The sequence below is a fragment of the Leucoraja erinacea genome, unplaced genomic scaffold (assembly GCF_028641065.1).
Source record: "Leucoraja erinacea ecotype New England unplaced genomic scaffold, Leri_hhj_1 Leri_77S, whole genome shotgun sequence".
Lineage (NCBI taxonomy): Eukaryota > Metazoa > Chordata > Chondrichthyes > Rajiformes > Rajidae > Leucoraja > Leucoraja erinaceus.
This window is the reverse complement of record NW_026576707.1, coordinates 449138-470081: the sequence shown is the minus strand read 5'-3', so window position 1 is coordinate 470081 and position 20944 is coordinate 449138. Positions and strand designations below refer to the sequence as shown.

At 46.9% G+C, this 20944-nt stretch overlaps 1 protein-coding gene across 2 annotated transcripts in view; it reads left to right on the top strand.

Moving 5' to 3' along the window:
* Positions 1–40: 40 nt before the first annotated feature.
* pold3 (polymerase (DNA-directed), delta 3, accessory subunit) overlaps positions 41–20944 on the top strand; it is a 33986-nt gene continuing 13082 nt past the window's right edge. For both annotated transcript variants that reach the window (XM_055631489.1, XM_055631488.1), the window contains exons 1-8: positions 41–195; positions 2398–2453; positions 3881–3983; positions 5623–5662; positions 9031–9163; positions 10648–10921; positions 17719–17782; positions 20500–20758. In XM_055631489.1, coding sequence (XP_055487464.1) covers positions 124–195; positions 2398–2453; positions 3881–3983; positions 5623–5662; positions 9031–9163; positions 10648–10921; positions 17719–17782; positions 20500–20758 — 1001 coding nt within the window. In that variant the 5' untranslated portion in view covers positions 41–123. The remainder of the gene's footprint in view (positions 196–2397; positions 2454–3880; positions 3984–5622; positions 5663–9030; positions 9164–10647; positions 10922–17718; positions 17783–20499; positions 20759–20944) is intronic.

The following is a 20944-nucleotide window of genomic DNA, read 5'->3' as shown; positions in this document are numbered from 1 at the left end:
GGGTGGAGTAAAGTCGGGGTGGATGGCGGTGAGGAATGTGGGCGGACGGGGAGCGGGCCCGGCTAGGCCGCGTTGCTGGGGGGTAACAGGCAGCTCCGTGACCTGTGACCCCGGGTTGGCGCCATGGTCGCCATGGAGGAGCTGGAGCTGCTGGTGGAGAATGTGGAGGAGCTGGTGGAGGACGAGAACCGCATTGTGAGCGGGGGCTGAGGGCCTCGGGGAGGGTGATCTTTAGGGGGTTTAAAACGCGCTGAGGAGTGGGGGGGCAGGAGGAGGGGGAGGGAGGGAGTCGGGGGGGGAGAGGGAGGGAATGAGGGAAGAGGGGGTGAGGGTCGGGGAGGAGGAAAGGGTGGGGGAGGAGGGGAGGGAGGGAGGGGGGTTGTGGGGGAGGAAAGGGAGGAGGTTGGGAGGGAGGGAGGAGGGGAGGAGGGAAAGGGGGAGCTGGTGGAAGGATCAGGAGAGTGAGGGGGGAGGAGGAGGGGGAGGGAAAGGGGGTGAAGGATCAGGAGAGTGAGAGTAGAGGGAGGATGAGGTGAGGGAGGGGGAGTGAGGAGGGGGAGTGAGGATGGCGGGGAGTGAGTGAGGAGGAGAGGAGAGGAGATGGAGGGGAGGAGATGGAGGGTTGGAGTGAGGGGAAAGAGGTGGTGGAAGAGAGGGGAAATGGGGAGAGGGGACAAGAGATGTGAGTAAAGGAGCTGATGGTGGACGGGAACACCGGGAGAGTATCTTTACTCAGAGTGGTAGCTCTTTACTCAGAGAGTGGTAGCTCTTTACTCAGAGAGTGGTAGCTCTTTACTCAGAGAGTGGTAGCTCTTGTCAGAGAGTGGTATGTGTGGAGCTTCCAGTGAAGGTGGTGGAGGCAGGTTCGTTTTTATCATTTAAAAATAAATTGGATAGTTATATGGATGGGAAGGGAATGGAGGGTTATGGTCTGAGCGCAGGTATATGGGACTAGGGGAGATTATGTGTTCGGCACAGACTAGAAGGGTCGAGATGGTCTGTTTCCGTGCTGTAATTGTTATATGGTTATTATATGGAGAGGAGGAGGAGAGGGGGGAGCTGGAGCTGCTGGTGGAGAATGTGGAGCAGTTTGTGGAGGACGACAACCTCATTGGGGGGGGGGGGGTGTGCGGGGAGAGTGGAGAGGGGATGGAGGAGAGGGGTAAGAGGAGAAGCGGGGCAGAGCAGGAGAGGGGACAACGGGGAGAACTCCATTGGGAGAAGGGGAGGGAGGAGTGGTGTGAGGAGAGGGGACAATCGGGAGAGGAGCTGGGTGAGAACCACATTGTGAGCGGGGACAACATGGGAGAGAGAGACAGAAAGAGAGGTAATGGGGGGGGGGAGAGGAATGGGAGAAGTGGGGGCAATGGGGAGAGGAGCTGGTGATGGGCGAGAACTGAATTAGGGGTGGGAAAAGGGGACAAAGCAGGGAGTGGGGGAGAGGGGTGAAGGAGAGTGGGACAGAGAGGAGGGGACGGATGGATCCAGAGCAGGGAGGAGGGGGCAGAGATTAATCTCGGGTAGAAGGAATTAACTCCGGAGTAAAGAAGGTGCGAGTGGATTTTGAGGGTACATCTTGGGGAGGGGAGGAATCTGGGGTAGAAGGGGTAAATTTGGAGGATGGGGTAGATCTGGGCTGGGAGGAGGGTGATAGATCTGGGGCAGAGAGGGTTATGGAGGGAATACATTTGGGAGGAGAGTGGTGGTAATAAATCTGAGCGGGTGATTCAATCTGGGGTAGTTGGGGATTAAATCAGGGGCAGTGGGAGGATTAGGTTTGGATTAGGTAATGTGGGGGTAGAGAGTGGGAGGATTATAACGGGAAGGGGTGAAATCTGGGTCTGGGAGGGAGGATAGATCTTGTGCAGAAGGGGTGGAGTGTGTGTGGGAGGGGGCAGAGAGAGGAGAGAGCAAGTGGATAGGCCTGGGGATGGAGAAGAGGGGGGAGAGAGTAGCAGACAAACCTTACTGGGACTTAAACTGTGGGGAGGGTGGGAATTAAACTGAACTTTGGGCTGCACGGTGCCACAGCGGGTAGAGCTACTGCCTCCCAGTGCCAGAAACCCGGGTGCGACCCTGACTACGGGCGCTGTCTGTATGGAGTTTGTAAGTTCCCCCCATGACTCCGCGATCTCCGGTTTCCTCCCTCACTCCGAAGTCGTGCAGGTTTGTAGGTTAATTGGCTTGGTAAAAAGGTGCATTGTCCCCGGTGTGTGTAGGATGGTGTTAATGTGCGGGGATCGCTGGTCAGCGTGGACTCGGTGGGCGTGCAACCTCTAAACTAAACTAACCTGATGAGGATTAGGTGAAAACACGCAAGGGGCTGTAAATTCCCCCGCTTCCTTCCCCATTTTTGACAGAATCAGCACCCTGAGATATTTGGGTTTTGTTCTACAGGTCACCTACAAGATGCTGAGCCATTCCTTTGGCATTCACGTCAACCAGGCGAAACAGTAAGTGTCCAAGCTGCAATCTGCACTACCTTGTTACAACATTCCCCATTTTAAATTGATGCCAGCTACCGGGCGGTCATCTAGAATACCCGAGAGTGAGGAGACAACTGTTGTCAAACGAGAATCGCTCACACAGCATGCACTCATTTGATGGAGACGCAAGGATCTGTAGATGCTGGAATTTTGCGTAGAACATTATAAGTTCTGGAGGAATTTAACGGGCCAGGCAGCATCTGTGGAGGAAGGATCTACCTCCACAGATGCTGCCTGTAAACTACAGATGTTGGTTTACACCGAAGATAGACATAAAATGTCTATCGTTTCAGGTCAAGAGCCTTTTTCAGACTAGAGAAGTCTTCCGTCTGAAGAAGGGTCTCGACTAGAAATGTCATCCATTCTTTCTCCCCAGAGATGCTGCCTGTCCTGCTGAGTTACTCCAGCATTTTGTGTCTGACATTTGTGAAGTTTATGGACAGGCGAGGTTTAGCGTCGGGACCTTTCTAGCAGTCCGAAGAAGGGTTCCGAACCAAAACATTTTGTATCTATGTCCTCCACAGACGCTGCCTGACCCGCTGAGTTTCTCCAGCATATTGTGTTCTACTCAGTTAATCTTTTGTTTTGAGGATGGAGACTGAAGTCTGTGCATTCCAGCATCTGCAGTTCTATTTTGCTGGGACCTATTAGGCTAATTGTAACGCGCCCAGCAGTTGCTCGTGATGTTATGCATCTCTCATGGAGAAACTTGTCTTATTTTCGATCTATAACAATATTTAAAGAAATTTGGACAAGTACGTGGAGAGGAAAGTTTAGAGATAGAGGCTGATGGGACTGAGCTGTAGAGTTCTGCCTTGAAGCGCTTGTTGCGCCAGAGACCTCGGTTCGATCCCGACTAAGGGTGCTGTCTGTATGGAGTTTGTACGTTCTCCCTGTGACCCCCTGGTTTTTCTCCGAGATCTTCAGTTTCCCCCCCACACACTCCAAAGACGTACAGATTTGTAGGTTAATGGTATAAATGTAAAATTGTCCCTAGTGTGTTTAGGATAATGTTCTTTTTCTTATCGAGTCCACACACAAGATTAGAAGTTGTTCAGCCAGAGCTGAACACACTTCTCGGCATCTTCATACAATGGTGTCTGTCTTGTGCTTGTGTGTGGTGGTGGAAAGATTTGTGGAAACAGGGCCCTGACATAACTGCTCTTTCCTTGACCTCAGACTAGTGTTAATGTGCGGGGATCACTGGTCGGTGCGGAATCGGTGGGCTTAAGGGCCTTTTTCCACGCTATATCTAAAGTAAACTAAACTAGTATAGAAGGGACATCTATGTCGGTGTGGGCGAGTTGGGCCGATAGTCCTGTTCCTGTGTTGTGTGACTCTGACTCTACCTGAAGCCACTAACTGAGCTGTTCCTTCTTGTATATCTCTGCCAGGTTGCTCTATCACTATGTGGAGCGAAAGAGGAAAGAAAATTCTGGGGCTCAGCTCCATGTGACCTATCTCGTCTCTGGGAAATCGCAAGAAGATGGAAACTCGGTGTGTATTGGTTTATTCATAAGTTCATGGAGCAGAATTAGCCGACTCCCAATTATACCTTGCCCTGCCTCGGCAAGGCCAGCAGCATAATCAATACAAGTTGCACCCTGGCCATTTCCTCTTCTCCCCTCTCCCATCAGGCAAGAGATACATGTGTGAAAACGCACACCTCCAGATTCAGGGACGGTATCTTCCCTGCTGTTATCAGGCAACTGAACCATCCTACCACATCCAGACCAGTGCTGAACTACTATCTACTTCTTTGGTGACCCTCGGACTATCCTTGATCGGACTTTGCTGGCTTTTCCTTGCACTAAATGTTATTCCCTTATCACTGTCCATGTACACTTTGCACTGTATATGGTTCGATTGTAATCATGTGTTGTCTTTCTGCTGACTGGATAGCACGCAACAAAACCTTTTCACTGTACCTCGGTACACGTGACTATAAACTAAACTAACCATTTGGCCCATCAAGTCTATTCCACCATTCAATCATGGCTGAGCTATCTCTTCCTCTCAATCCCGTTCTCCTGCCTTCTCCCCATAACCCCATACTAATTAAGAATCTGTCAATCTCCGCCATTGACTGGCCTCCACAGCCGTCTGTGGCAATAAATTCCACAGATTCACCACCCTCTGACTAATGGAATTACCCCTCATCTTTCTAAAGGTACATCCTTTTATGCTGAGACTATGGCCTCTGGTCCTAGACTCTCCCACTAGTGGAAACATCCTCTCCGCATCCACTCTATCCAGGCCTTTCATTATTCGGTAAGTTTCAATTAGGTCCCCCCTCGTGTTCATTCTTATCACGTGTGCTGTGATAGTGTGGGGAAAAACCTTTGTCAAGGTTTATCCAGTCAAGTTGTACTATGTCTCCCATTTAATCAAGTATTGAAATTATGATAGAAGAGGTGTGAATTGTGAAGTCAGAGGAGGGAGAAGAGGCGGAGTGTTGTGGGGGACGAGCCTGTATCCTCCGTGCTGGCTCGAAGGGCCGAATAGCCTACTCCTGCATCTATTGTCTATTGTCTCTCATCTGGATCCACCTATCACTTGTTAGGCTCTATCCTGTCCCCACCTCTCATTCCACTCCCCCACCCCGTTCTCCACCATCACAATTAATCTGAAGAAGGATCCCGACTCAAAACATCACCTCGACATATCCTCCAGAGATGCTGCCTGTGACCCGCTGAGTTACTCAAGCACTCTGTGAAACGTCACCTATCCATGTTCTCCACAGATGCTGCCTGACCTGCTGAGTTACTCCAGCACTCTGTGAAACATTACCTATCCATGTTCTTCAGATGCTGCCTGACCCGCTGAGTTACTCCAGCACTCTGAAACGTCACCTATCCATGTTCTCCACAGATGCTGCCTGACCCGCTGAGTTACTCCAGCACTCTGTGAAACATTACCTATCCATGTTCTTCACAGATGCTGCCTGACTCGCTGAGTTACGCCAGCACTTTGTCTTTTTTTTGTTGCAAACCAGTAGTTCTTTCTGTCTCCAAAGAAATAAATGACCTGCATCATCGCCAATGGTGGGGCGGCTGCTGTCTGTGAGAGGGTGACGGGGAGAGGAAATGAAAGTGAATGAGTGACTTTGTACTAAATCAGCATTATTTTGTTTCAGTGTCACAAGGTAGCAGTGGTGAGGGAAGATCAATTGGAAGGTAAGAACACGCAGTGTAGTGGGTCGATAGTCCTGTCTGTCTATATATCCCCCATGTCTGTCTGCGTGTATCCCAGAATGGGAGGGGAGGAAAGAGTGTGGCATCTGCCTGCACACAGTGCCGTTATTTTAGTTTAGTTTAGAGATATACCGCTGAAACAGGCCCTCCGGGTGCCAACCAGTGATCCCCATCCACTAACATTATCCTACACGCACTAGGGACAATTTACAATTTTATCAATTAACCTACAAGCCGGTGTAGGAAAGAACTGCAAATGCTGGTAAAATCGAAGGTAGACCCAAAATGCTGGAGTAACTCGGCGGGTGAGGCAGCATCTATGGAGAGAAGGAATGGGCGACGTATCCGGTCGAAAACCTTCTTCAGAGGAAGGAGGGTCTCGAAGGGTCTAAAAAAGGGTCTCGACCCGAAACATCACCCATTCCTTCTCTCCATAGATGCTGCCTCACCCGCTGGGTTACTCCAGCATTTTATGTAACCTACAAACCCATACGTCTTTGGAGTGTGGGAGGGAACTGAAGCACCCGGAGAAAACCCATGGGGAGAATGTACAACAACTCCATACAGACCGCACCCGTGGTCAGGAAGAAGTTTTGTTTTCTGCACAACTGGAAACTCTTGTATTGCAATGAACAATTCAAGAGAGAGCTAGATAGGGCTCTTAAAGATAACAGAGTCAGGGGATATGGGGAGAGGCAGGAACGGGGTACTGATTGGGGATGATCAGCCAAGATCACATTGAATGGAGGTGCTGCCTCGAAGGGCCGAATGGCCTACACCTGCACCTCTGGTCTAATTCCAGCTCTGTACACTGACTGGAGAAACTGGGTTGTTCTGTGAAGTCGGTGAGTGAACAAGTAAGCAATTTTGGGCCCCATATCTGAGGAAGGATGTGCTTGCTCTGGATAGGGTCCAGAGGAGGTTTACAAGAATGATCCCAGGAATTAGTTGGTTAACCTATGATGAGCGTTTGTCGGCACTGGGCCTGTACTCACTGGAGTTTAGAAGAATGAGGGGGGACCTCAATTAAACATATAGAAAAGTGAAAGACTTGGATAGAGTGGATGTGGAGAGGATGTTTCCACTAGTGGGAGAGTCTAGGACTAGAGGTCACAGCCTCAGAATTAAAGGACGTTCTTTTAGGAAGGAGATGAGGAGAAATGTATTTCGTCAGCAGGTGGTGAATCTGTGGAATTCATTGCCACAGAAGGCTGTGGAGGCTGTCCGTGGGTATTTTTAAGGCAGAGATAGATAGATTCTTGATTAGTGCGGGTGTCAGGGGTTATGGGGAGAAGGAAGGAGAATGGGGTTGAGAGGGAGAGTTAGATCAACCAAGATTGAATGGCGGAGTAGACTAGATGGGCCGAATGGCCTAATTCTACTCCTAGCACTTATAACATGCCTACACAATAGATGGTTTTAAAATTCTCATTTGTTTACAACTCCGTCCATGGCCTTATATAGCCCATCCCATCCAACCACGCTGCTCTGAGAATTGTGTAGGAAGGAACTCTGTAAATTTCCATATTCCCGTTTAGATTTAGTTTAGCAATACAGCGTGGAAACAGGCCCTTCAGCCCACCAAGTTCACGCCTACCATCAATCACTGATTTAAACGAGTTCAATGTTATTCCACTATCTCATAATTCACCCAACACACTATTTTCACTACGTTTATTTCGCTACTTGGCAGTTTTTACAAAGGCCGATTAACCTACCAACCTGCACGTCCTTGTGATGTGGGAAGAAACCGGAGAAACGTGCAAACTCTGCACAGACAGCACTTGAGGTCAGATTCAAACCTGGGTCTCTGGCGCTGTGAGGCAGTGGCTCTATCTGCTGCACTACTGTTATGATCTCTTGTGGATCCCAACTGTTTAATCTTAGTTTAGTTTATTTCACTACTTAGTTTTGTTTATCATCAGGTGACTCGAGATACAGTGATAAGCTTTTTGGTGCTTGCTATCCAGTCAGTGGAAAGACAATAAATGATTACGATACAATATGCTACGATCTGCCAACAGTCATAAAACACAAAATACATGAAAACATGAAATTAAAGTGACGAGTGGAAAGGATTGGGGATGTGCAAAGATTTTTCTGAGGGGGGTAAGTCAGTCTACCCCACGACAGAAGGGGAAAGAGTTGTACAATTTGATAGTCGCAGGGAAGAAGGATCTCCTGTGGCGTTCTGTGCTGCATCTCTAAACTAAACAATAGAGTCGTCCACAATGTACATATACAGGATAAAGGGAATAACATTTAGTGAAGAAAAACATTTAGTGCAAGATAAATCTGACAAGATACTGGAGCTGGAGACAATAGACACAGAGTGCTGGAGTAACTCAATTGATCAGGCTGCATCTCTGGAGAAAAATAATGGGTGACGTTTCGGGTCGGGACCGTGCTTCAGACTCAAATCGGGTGGTGCAGCGGTATAGTTGCTGCCTTACAGGTGCAGAGACCCAGGATCGATCCTGACCACGGGTGTTGTCTGTATGGTGTTGAAACGTAGACAAAAATGCTGGAGAAATTCATCTATGGAGCGAAGGAAATAGGCAACATTTAGGGCTGAAACCCTTCTTCCCGACCCGAAACATTGCCTATTTCCTTCGCTCCATAAATGCTGCCGCACTCGCTGAGTTTCTCCAGCATTTTTGTCTACCTTCGATTTTCCAGCATCTGCAATTCCTTCTTGAACATGGCGTTTATACGTTCTCCCTGTGACCTGTGTGGGTTTTCTGTGAGATCTTCCGTTTCCTCCCACACTCCAAACATAAGGTCATAAGGAATAGGAGTAGAATTAGGCCATTCGGCCCATCAAGTCTACTCCGCCATTCAATCATGGCTGATCTATCTCTCCTTCCTAACCCCATTTCCTCTGCCTTCTCCCCATAACCTCTGATTCCTGTACTAATCAACATGTACAGATTTGTAGGTTAATTGGGTTGGTATAAATGTAAATTGTCCCTAGCAAGTTTAGAATAGTGTTTGTGTGCAGGGATCGCTGGCCGGTGCGGACTCAGTGGGCCGAAGGGCCTGTTTCTGAGCTGTGATGATGCTAACTAAGATGATGCCTGACCCTGTCTGATGTCTGAAGAAGGGTTTTGGCCCGAAACGTTGCCTATTTCCTTCGCTCCATAGATGCTGCTGCACCCGCTGAGTTTCTCCAGCTTTTTTGTGTACCTTCGATTCTCCGGCATCTGCAGTTCCTTCTTAAACATGATGCCTGACCCGCTGAGTTAATCCAGCACTTTGTGTCTGTCTATGGTGTAAATCAGTTTCTGCGGTTCCTTTCTACACACTTAACAGTTGGAGAGTTGTGCCTCTGAATATTTGTGTGTTCACAGCAGTGAAGCTGAAGCTGCTGGTGACCGCCAGTGTGCACGTGTACAGTATTCAGAAAGCAATGCTGAAAGACAGCAGTCCGCTTTTCAACACTGATTACGAAGCAGTCAAGGAGAACCTGCAGAACAGCAGCAAGTAAGTGCTTGTGTGCGGCTATGATGGTGCATGTGGAAGCTCTCGAGATGCCTGGAGTACTTGTTTCGCCCTCAGACCAGCTGTGACCTTCTCCCAGTTATAGAATGATACAGCATGGAAACAAGCCCTTCAGCCCAACTCGCCAACCATCTCCCATCTACACTAGTCCCACCTGCCTGCATTTGGTCCATATCCCTCCAAACCTGTCCCATCCATGTACCTGTCTAAATGTTTCTTAAACGTTGCAATAGTCCCAGCCTCAACTGGATCGAATCTCACTACTGCCATTAGCTTTGTTTTCCCTGAAGGTAGGCATATGGAATGAGCTGCCAGAGGAAGTAGTTGAGGCAGGTATTAGAAGAACATTAAACGGCATTTGGACAGGCACAGTGATAGTGAAGGTTAGGAGGAATATGGAAACGTCACCTATCCATGATGTCCTGAGATGCTGTCTGACCCTCTGAGTTACTCCAGTAAATTATGTCTTTATCTCGTAAACCAGCATCTTATTTCTACATAAAAATTGGTTGTGCTTGGTACTACAGCAAACTGTCACCACTGACCATGGAGTCAGTGTGGAAACAGGCTCTGCGGCACAACTTGCCCACACCGACTAACATACCCCATCTACACTAGTCCCACTAGCCTGCTTTTGGTCCATATCCCTCTAAACCTATCCTATCCATGTACCTGTCTAATTGTTTCTTAAACATTGCGATAATCCCTGCCTCAACTACCTCCTCTGACAGCTTGTTCCATCCACCCGCCACCCTTTGTGTAAAACAGTTACCCCTCAGGATTCTTATTAAATCTTTACCCTTCACCTTAAACCTATGTCCTCCGGTTCTCGATTCCCCTACTGTGGGCAGGAGACACTGTGCGTCTACCCGGTCTATTCCTCTCATGATCTAATCCAGTTCTGTGCCTATATTTGTGTGTGTGTATGTATGCGAGCGCATGTGCGTGTAAGGCGTGTGTGTATATGTGTGTGTGCGTGCGCGTTCACAAGTTATCGTAGAATTAGGCCATTCAGCACACCGAGTCTACTCCGCCATTCAATCGCCTCTCTGCCTCCTAATACCCGTTCCTGCCTTCTCCCCAAATCCCCTGACTCCGCTATCTTTATCAGCCCTATCTAGCTCCCTCTTGAAAGCCTCCAGAGACTTCTCCCCATAACCCTTGACACCCGTTCTAATCAAGGATTTGTCTATCTCTGCCTTAAAAATATCCACTGACTTGGCCTCCACAATCTTATATGTGTAAATGAGATCACCTCTCATCCTTTTAAACTCCAGAGTGTACAAGCCCAGCTGCTCCATTCTCGCAGCGTATGACAGTCCCGCCATCCCAGGAATTAACCTGGTGAACCTACGCTGCACTCCCTCAATAGCAAGAATGTCCTTCCTCAAATTATTATCGTGTGTGTGTGTCCGTGTCCGTGTACACACAGATTGTCATGAGACTCTGCTTCATTCTGGCCACAGGTACAGTGCCATCCGGTGTGCGGATGCGGTTCCCCGGTCAGCGGAGGAGATGGCCCGTGCGCACAAGTCGGTGCAGCCGACCCCTCCGGATCCCGATGAGCCACCGGGCGCCGGCAAACCCGTGGCGAACCGCAGCGCACCGGCAGCCCCAGCTAAACCCGCCGCCCCGCAGCTCAAGGGAATCATGGGCATGTTCGCGGCCAGACCTTCCGCCAAAGCCAGCACCAAAGAAGAGAGAGCTGAGCCCGTGGTCGTGAAAGATAGGGAGAGCCCTGTGAGTATTGCAGAACGTCAAGCTCCACACTCCGCTCAGCTCAGTTTATTGTCACGTGTGCCGTGGTACAGTGAAAAGCTTTTGTTGCATGGTGTCCAATCAGCGGAAAGACAATACATGATTACAATCGAGCCATTTACAGTGTTTGGATACATGATAATAGACAATACGTGCAGGAGTAGGCCATTCGGCCCTTCGAGCCAGCAAGGGCATTCAATGTGATCATGGCTGATCATCTCCAATCAGTACCCCGTTCCTGCCTTCTCCCCATATCCCGACTCCGCTATCTTTAAGAGCCCTATCCCGTTCTCTCATGAAAGTATCCAGAGAACCGGCCACCACCGCCCTCTGAGGCAGAGAATTCCACAGACTCACAACTCTGTGTGGAAAAAGTGTTTCCTCGTCTCCGTTCTCAATGGCTTACCAAGGGGTTCTTAAACTGTGGCCCCTGGTTCTAGACTCCCCCAACATCGGGAACATGTTTTCTGCCTCTATCGTGTCCAAACCCTTAATAATCTTATACGTTTCAATAAGATGGCCTCTCATCCTTCTAAACTCCAGAGTATACAAGCCCAGCCACTCCATTCTCTCAGCACATGACAGTCTCGCCATCCCGGGAATTAACCTTGTGAACCTATGCTGCACTACCTCAATAACAAGAATGTCCTTCCTCAAATTAGGGGACCAAAACTGCACACAATACTCCAGGTGTGGTCTGACTAGGGCCCTATAAGGGAATAACAATTACTGCAAGGTAAAGCCAATAAAGTCCGCGGGTCACCAATGAGGTAGATAGCAGCCCCAATATCGAGGCAGAGCCCCAGAGGTGGAAGAATGGATCGAATAGGCTGATATTCACTGGAATTCATAGGATGAGAGAGGATCTTATGGAAACATAATATTCTCAACGGATTGAACAGATTAGGGATTTTTATAGTTAGTTCCTGTTCCCACTCTCTTCTAATTGCATCTGACGATGGTGTCTCTATATTTAAAATGATATTAAGTTATTTAATTCAGCCTTTCTGTTCATGCCTTCATCTAATATATCTGACGTCAGAGTTTGGTATTCTTGTGTCTGTTTTTTCAAATAATCTCGAATTTGAAGGTATCTAAAATATTGATTACCTTTCAAATTATATTTGAGTTGTAATTTTTGAAATGATAAAAGGTTTCCCATTTCATACATATCTCCAAACGTTTTAATTCCTAGTCTTTCCCAGTGAGTAAACGTTTTATCGATAATAGATTTTTTAAATGACGGATTATTAGCTATAGGAGAGAGAAGAGATAGGTTTTTTAATTTAAGAGTAAATTTTACTTGTCGCCAAATTCGTATTGTACTATGGATAGTCGGGTTTTTCTCGTATATTGTATTCTTCAATTTTATTGGGGAGAGAAGGATTGCTCCTATGTTAAAAGGTGAACAATCCTCTCTCTCCATTACTATCCAGTCTACCTGTTGGGCTGAATTGTCCAACCAGTAAATTACATTTTTAATATTCACTGCCCAGTAATAATACAAGAAATTGGGGAGTGTCAGTCCACCAAATTCTTTGGATTTACATAAGTGTTGTCTATGGATTCTATGGGATTTATAGTCCAAAATAAAATTTCTGATGTGGGAGTCGAGTTTTTTGAAAAGGTTTTTAGGTAGGTACTAGACTAAGTGGAACCCGTTGGGTCCCATGTTCACACGGGAGGGCTGGTCCCCCGACGCAATATTCCACCTCTCCACCAATTCCAATATTGGTCGCCAGTGGGGTGGCTTTCTGGAGTGCTGGTATGGGGTGGCAGCTCAGTTCCTCACGGATCTGATCTGCTGGCAGCTCACTCACGGTTGGTGGGCTGGCAGTTGACTCATGACTATTCCTTGAAATTCCATTTCAAGCAGGGTGCAAGGACACCAAATTCAAGTACAGTTTCTTACCACTATGAGCAGGGTGCAAGGCCACTGAATTCAAGTGCAGTTTCATACCACTTCAAGCTGGATCCAAGGCCACCAAATTCAAGTGCAGTTTCATACCACTTCAAGCTGGATCCAAGGCCACCAAATTCAAGTGCAGTTTCATACCACTTCAAGCAGGATGCAAGGCCGCCAAATTCAAGTGCAGTTTCATTCCATTTCAAGCAGGGTGCAAGGCCACCAAATTCAAATGCAGCTTCATACCATTTCATGCAGGGTGAAACCACCATAAAACCACACAAAACACCAAACTCACAGTTCAGTAGACATTTAGTGTGTTCAGTTGATTCACAGCTCAGACAGAGTAGTCATCTCTCCCTCCCCCAGACTGAGCCACACCCACACTTCTGGGTTTTATAACCCCTCCCCTCCCACTGGAAAAGGTGTGGCTTTCATGGCGTGATTGACAGGAGAGAGATTCTCAACATTTTTTAAACACTAATAACACTTTTATTTTTTATTGATGGGAAGAATTATCTGCACCTCCTCAGCGGAAGGGGGACTGAGTAAGATGGCCAAAAATCACAACCGTAAGTGGTAGCGTTTTATCCAAAATCAATATACAGTGCAAACAGGAAGTAAGTGCATTTGCAGTAGTGCCTTTTAACTTCAAGCCAAAGCACCCAAGCCGCCATTTGCAGTAAGTAGTGCCTTTCAACTTCCAAGCCAAAGCACCCAAGCCACCATTTGCAGTAAGACGTGCCTTTCAACTTCAAGCCAAATCACCCAAGCCACCATTTGCAGTAAGTAGTGTCTTTCAACTTCAAGCCAGAGCACCCAAACAACCATTTGCAGGCAGTGCCTTTTTACTTCAAACAAACCATATTTTTATTTTCAAACCACATTAAGGGGACTCACAGTTGTGTAGACATTTGTTCAGTGTTATTCAGAGCTCAGAGAGATGTTACCCTTGGCTTTATCCATCTTGCAGAGACTGAGTGAGGCACACCACTTCCTGGTTTTATAGCCCTTCACCTCCCTCCAGCAGGGGCAGCAGAGAGAATGGAGAATTTTTTTAAAACGTTAATATCTCTCTGATTTGTCATGGACGGGAAAAATCCTCCGCACCTGTAAGGCGGAGGGGGGCTCTGAGCGAGGTGGCCAAAAATGACGGCCGTAGGTGGCGCCGTTTTGTCGGAAATCGCAGCACAGTGGGCCAAAAGCAGTCAAGATCAGAATTTTAGTAATATAGATATTGGTATTGATTGAATTAAGTACTGAATTTGTGGGAGAAAAATCATTTTTATGACATTTATTCTGCCTATTAAAGACATCGGAAGTGTTTTCCAAAATTGAGTCAAGGCTTGCAGTTTAGTAAGTAAAGGCATGTAGTTTGCATTAAATAAAGAGTTGTATTTTCTGGTAATTTGGATACCCAAATATTTAAATTTTTCTGTAGCAATTCTAAAGGGGAATTTTAAAAGGTGTGTCGGCTCTTGAGGTTTTATCGTCATGATTTCGCTTTTGTTCCAGTTTATTCTATATCCTGAGAAGGAACCAAATTTCTCTATTAAATTTAATATGTTTGGTATGCTAATTTGCGATTTTGTAATGTATAATAGTACGTCAGCTGCATATAATTATTATTTTATTATTAAAGTGTTTAGTATTATAACCATGAAAATTCGGATGCATTCTTATACTTTCTGCTAAGGGCTCTATCGCAAGAGTAAATAGGTGATAGTGCACAACCCGGAGAAGTGAATCATTATTCGGTTATACTAATTCATTTTAGATTCGTGTAGCTAGGTTAGTTCAGTTATTTATGTGTTGGTGTATGATTATGAATATCTTTTTATTAGTAAATTATTTCTTTCAACTCCATTTAATTTAATTTTTCCATGTTCCACGACTCCCCTTTGTTTTTAAGTCTTTCATTCGAAAAAAAGTTTGTCCTTGGGTTAACATTCCACAGTTGATAAAATGTCTAGATTTCACCACGTGCAGTATTCCGCCATCTTAACGAGAGCATTCATAGTTACATTAATTTAAAAAGTCATATTTTCTCAGCTTCCCCTCTAATGATATATATATATATAACAGAACAATCTCCAGATAGCCGTGCTGTTTTACTTATCCGTTAATATCCTTTGTTAGCTCTTGTGCGTATCTATATGCTTCTTCTGGATCAGTAAAAACACGTTCCAAATTCTTGTAAGTGACCCTCATTTTTGCTGGGTAAATTATCCCATATCTTAGGTTTGGAATTCCTTGCAGAATCAGTCTTGTCTTTGTAAACGGGTCCCGATTTTTAGCCACTTCAGCTGGGTAATCTCTAAAAAATCAAACAATTTCATCTTCAAACATCAAATTTGTTGCGAATGGATTTTTTTTCATAATATCTTCCAGAGCAGCGATGTCATGAAATTTCACTATGATCTGTCTGGGGGGGGGCTTCTGGCCTCGAGTGAGCTCTTTGAACCCGATGTGCAACATCTATTTTTGGTTTGTCAGGCAGCTTGAATACTTGTTTAAGTAAGTTGGTAGTGAACTCCCGGGGATCCATTCCAGTCTCCTTTCCCTCTCTCACTCCAACTATCCTTAAGTTCTGCCGTCTTGACCGGGCTTCCAAATCAAGGCATTTGTCGGTCATTTTAGCCAGTTGACCTGAGACACGGTCTTGGTCTTTCCTCATTCTCTTCATCTCTTCAGATATTTCCTTCATCGCAGTTTCCATTTCTTTCATAGCAGTGCTGTATGCTTAAGAGGTAAAAAGACCAGGGTCCAACTTTTCATTGCACTCATTTTCAACCCGTCCGATTTCTGCTTTTAAGTCGGTCTCTACTTCATCAATACTTCACGATTCCCGAGCTGCATATTTTTAGTCAGACTTGTATCCAGTGCAGAAGTCTCCTCATGTAGCATCTCAACAAAGTCTTTCATTACCAAAGCTCTTATAGATTGTTCCATTTGTAGCCATTTCAGCAGCTGATCTTTGAGCTTCAGTTTCTTCTTCAGAGCTTGCTGATGTTGTTTGCAGAATTTTTCGCAGCTCTTTAACACAGAGTCTTGTAAGAGGTCTTGCAGTGAGTCTTTGGGAGAAGATTTAGTAAGGAACAAAGCAGCTCAAATTCCCCGTTGACACAGATTTCTGGAGACAACTCACGCGACGTCAGGCAGCATCTGTGGAGAAACATGGATAGGTGCCGTTTCACAGAGTGCATGGAGTAACTCAGCGCGCCTCTCCCAGAGGCAGCATCTGTGGAAGAACATGGATATAGGTGACTTTTTCACAGAGTGTTGTGAGTGGAATTCTCAATGGGTCAATCAAGGGATATGGGGAGCATCTGTGGAGAACATGGATAGGTGGGCCGACGTTTTGGGTCAGGGGACCCAATTGTCAATTTTCGTCAGACTGATTAAACTAATAAGTAAGTGAATCGGAGGGAAAGAAAGGAAAGGAAGAAGAAAATACAAAAAGGTGAGGAGGGGCAGGACCAAAGCCTGGCCCTAGGTAAAGGTGTTGAAGAAATTCAATGATGAAAGGAGACCATGCCCCTACAGCCAAATTTTTCTATGGTTTCAATTTTATTATTGAACTGAAATTGTGGTCCAGAACAAAGAATTGTAGTGGTCCGTTTTTTGTATGTGGCTGATGGCTGACTGGGTCAAGTTTATTGTCATCTACACAAGTATGGTATTGCAGCAGCATCACAGGCAGGAAGACTCGGCCAATGCAGAAAGAATGCATGGGTAAATGTTTCAGAAGGAAAATCGAAGAAGGTAGACAAAAATGCTGGAGAAACTCAGCAGATGAGGCAGCATCTATGGAGCGAAGGAAATAGGCAACGTTTCAGGTCGAAACCCTTCTTCAGACAGATGTGAGGGTGGAGGGGGCGGGAAGAAGAAAGGAAGAGGTAGAGCCAGTGGGCTGAGGGAGAGCTGAGACGTGGAGGAGAATGCAAGAACTACCTGAAATTAGAGAAGTCAATGTTCATACTGCTGGGGTGCAAACTGCCCAAGCAAAATTTGAGGTGCTGCTCCTCAAATTTACAGTGGTCCTCACTGTGGCCATTGAGGAGGCCCAGGACAGAAAGGTCGGATTCGGAATGGGAGGGGGTGTTGAAGTGCTGAGCCACAGGGAGATAAGGTTGGTTATTGCAAACCAAGCAGTGCCCACGATGGACTGGGCTGAGTCCACCGCTCTCTGTAGCCTCTTATGTTGGAGTTGCCGTTTCTCAGACAGTATTGGCTGAGGAGCATCTAGTGTCCCAGATTTTACCATCTTGTCCAGCAGGTTGCATAAACCGGTTTATAGGTTGATTGGCTTGGGTTTGTATACTTGGTATAAGTGTAAATTGTCCCTAGTGTGTGTAGGCTTGTGTTAGTGTGCGATGATCACTGATCTGTCCGGAATCAGTGGGCTGAAGGATCTGTTTCCGCTCTGTATAACTAAACTATACTAAATTAAACATCTAGTCAAGAGAAAGGGCGGCACGGTGGCGCAGCGGTAGAATTGTTGCCTTACGGCGAATACAGCGCCGGAGACCCGGGTTCGATCCCGACTACGGGCGCTATCTGTACAGAGTATGTGCGTTCTCCCCGTGACCTGCGTGGGTTTTCTCCAAGATCTTCGGTTTCCTGCCACACTCCAAAAACATGCAGGTATGTATGTTAATTGGCTTGGTAAATGTAAAAATTGTCCCTCGTGTGTGTAGGATAGCGTTAATATGCGGGGATCGCTGGTCGGCGGCCTGAAGGGCCTGTTTCCGCACTGTATCTCTAAACTAAACTTGCAGAGTGTTGTTTTTCTGATAAAGAAAATGCTATTTTGTTTGAGGAAAACGAGTATCTCATTGCAGGGTGCGTCCGTCCTGTCTTTCTTTTCCAGGCTCCTTCGGGAAGCAAGGCGGCAAGCAAAGGGCTCAGCAACTTTTTCCAGAAAGTCAGTGCCAGTAAGTAATTGTTGGCAGCTGTTTCTGCTGCTGTCTCGTCCTCAGCGCTGGAAACTCCTCCCTAAACATCTTGGCCTCTTCCAACAAGCGGCACAGTGGCGCAGTGGTAGAGTTGCTGCTTACAGCACTTGCTGGGTTCAATCCTGACTACAGGTGCTGTCTGTGCGGAGTTTGTACCTTCTCCCAGTGACCTGCCTGGGTTTTCTCCGAGATCTTTGGTTTCCTCCCTCACACCAAAGACGTACAGGTTTTTAAGTTAATTGACTATAGACAATGGGTGCAGCAGTAGGCCATTCAACTCTTTGAGCCAGCGCCGCCATTCAATGTGATCATGGCTGATCATCCACAATCAGTACCCCATTCCTGCCTTCTCCCCATATCCCCGGACTCCGCTATCTTTAAGAGCTCTATCTAACTAGAGATTATCCAGAGAACCGGCTTCCACCGCCCTCGGAGGCACAGAATTCCGCAGACTCACAACTCTCTGTGTGACAAAGTGTTTCCTCATCTCCATTCTAAGTGATAGGAACACAAGTAGGCATTTGGCCCATCAACCCAGTGTATTTCTGACTGGTTGCTGACACTCTTGAGAATGGAGACACAATGAAGTGCAGATGCTGAACTCTTGTGCAAAGCACAAAGTGCCGGAAGAACTCAGTGAGTCAGGCAGCATCTGCAGAGAGAATGATAACTTATCAATCTGAAGATGGGTCCTGATCCAAAACTTCACCACAGGCAGCATCTCTGGAGGGGACGTATGGGTGATGTTTCAGGTCGAGGTTTGAAGAAGGTCTGAAACGTCGCCCAGTCCTCTCCACAGATGCTGCCTGTCCCGCTGAGTTACTCCAGCAGCTTGTGTCTAAAATGATAGGTGGATACAGGTGAGGGGGGGGCGGGGCGGGGGAGGGGGGTTGATAGCCAGAGGTTTGGACAAAGGCCAGAGATGTAAAGACAAAGTGTAAGACCAGTATAGATGATGGATAAATGACGATGGGGCAAGGGAGATATGGTTGCACATCTAGGTCAGGCACAGGGAAGAGCGGGTCGACAAGGGGGAGGGAAGGGTGTCAGTTTTTGCTGGGTTGTACTTACCTGAATTTGGAGAATTCAACGTTCATACTGTTGGTTGTAAGCATCCTAGGCAGAATGTGAGGTGCTGTTCATGTCACATAGCTGGGTGGCAGTGTGAACTGTGAGGAGGATGCTAAGAGAATGCAGGGTGACTTGGACAGGTTGGGTGAGCGGGCAGATGCGTGGCAGAAGCAGTTTAATGTGGATAAATGTGAGGTTATCCACTTTGGTGGCAAAAACAGGAAGGCAGATTATTATCTGAATGGTGTCAGGTTGGGAAAAGGGGAAGTGCAATGAGATCTGGGGGTCCTTGTTCATCAGCCAATGAAAGTAAGCATGCAGGTACAGCAGGCAGTGAAGAAAGCGGACGGCATGTTGGCCTTCATAACAAGAGGAGTTGAGTATAGCAGCAAAGAGGTCCTTCTGCAGTTGTACAGGGCCCTAGTGAGGCCACACCTGGAGTATTGTGTGCTGTTTTGGTCCCCTAATTTGAGGAAAGACATTCTTGCTATTGAGGGAGTGCTGTGTAGGTTTACAAGGTTAATTCCCGGGAGGGCGGGACTGTCATATGCTGACAGAATGGAGCGGCTGGGCTTTTATACTCTGGCATTTAGAAGGATGAGAGGGGATCTTATTGAAACATATAAGATTATTAAGGGTTTAGACACACGCTAGAGGCAGGAAACATGTTCCCGATGTTGTGGGAGTCCAGAACCAGGGGCCACAGTTGAAGAATAAGGAATAAGCCATTTAGAACGGAGACGAGGAAACACTTTTTCTCACTGAGAATTGTGAGTCTGTGGAATTCTCTGCCTCAGAGGGTGGTGGAGGACGGTTTTCCGGATACTTTCAAGAGAGAGCTAGATAGGGCTCTTAAAGATAGCAGAGTCAGGGGATATGAGGAGATGGCAAGAACGGGTTACTGATTGGGGATAATCAGCCATGATCACATTGAATGGCGGTGCTGGTTCGAAGGGTCGAATGGCTTACTCCTACATCTATTGTTACTCCATTTTGCATGTGGTCTAGAAAGAAAACTTTAAAACACAACACAAAGTTCGGATAAGACGATCAAGACTTTATTGAAGACCGCCAAATACAGTGACCTCTGGGAGTATTCTGGGAGATTGTTCAATGACCAAAGATTCATCTACTCCTTCTATACAGATTTTCCTTTTGATGTTCTGTTAACCATAGCAAGCACCTTCAGAATTTCCCTTCTTCCCAAATTGTTTTACAACACTCACAGACCATTCATCTCTGGAAACCACAGAACAGTAAACACAGCCAAATGTCACACCAGTACAGATAAGCAAATGTCCCATTCAAGGGCTGTCCCACTTGCGTGATTTTTTTCGGCAACTTGTCGGCGCCCGTCACAGTCGCAGCAGATGGCCGAAAATTTTCAACATGTTCCTGTGCTGTACTGTTCAATGTCCTATAAACAGTGTGATATTTACTAGCACTGTAGTTAATATTGTGGTTATATAGAAAAATAGCGGAGTCGGGGGATATGGGGAGAAGGCAGGAATGGCGAACTGATTGGGGATGATCAGCCATGGTCACATTGAATGGCGGTGCTGGCTCGATGGGCCAAATGGCCTACTCCTGCACCTATTGTCTAATATGTACCTCAAACCCCACAGAGAAAGAATCGCCACCGTCTAAGGCCGCAAAGGAACAGGTTCCTCCCGGAAAACCAGCCCCGGAGTTTGCAGAGAAAGCAGATGCCCCTGAGGGTGGAGAGAGCCACGTTGCAGCTGCGCAGGGAGGGAGCGACGAAGAAATGGCCCTGACCAGTGACGCCGCAGCACAGAAAGTGCCAGCCAAGCCTCCGAAGGAGAAGAACACGGCAAAGAAGGCAAAGAAAACACGGGATAATCGGCAGCAAGGCGACGAACAGAGGTTGGTGTCAGTCCAATGTGAGAGTCAACTTTCCCCCAGCCCATTCATGGGTTAAAGGCCCAATCTCAAAGGAAGGAAGGGTCTCGACATGAAACGTCACCCATCCCTTCTCTCCAGAGATGCTGCCTGTCCCGCTGAGTTACTCCAGCATTTTGTGTCTTATCTTCAGAAATCAGGGAATTGAAC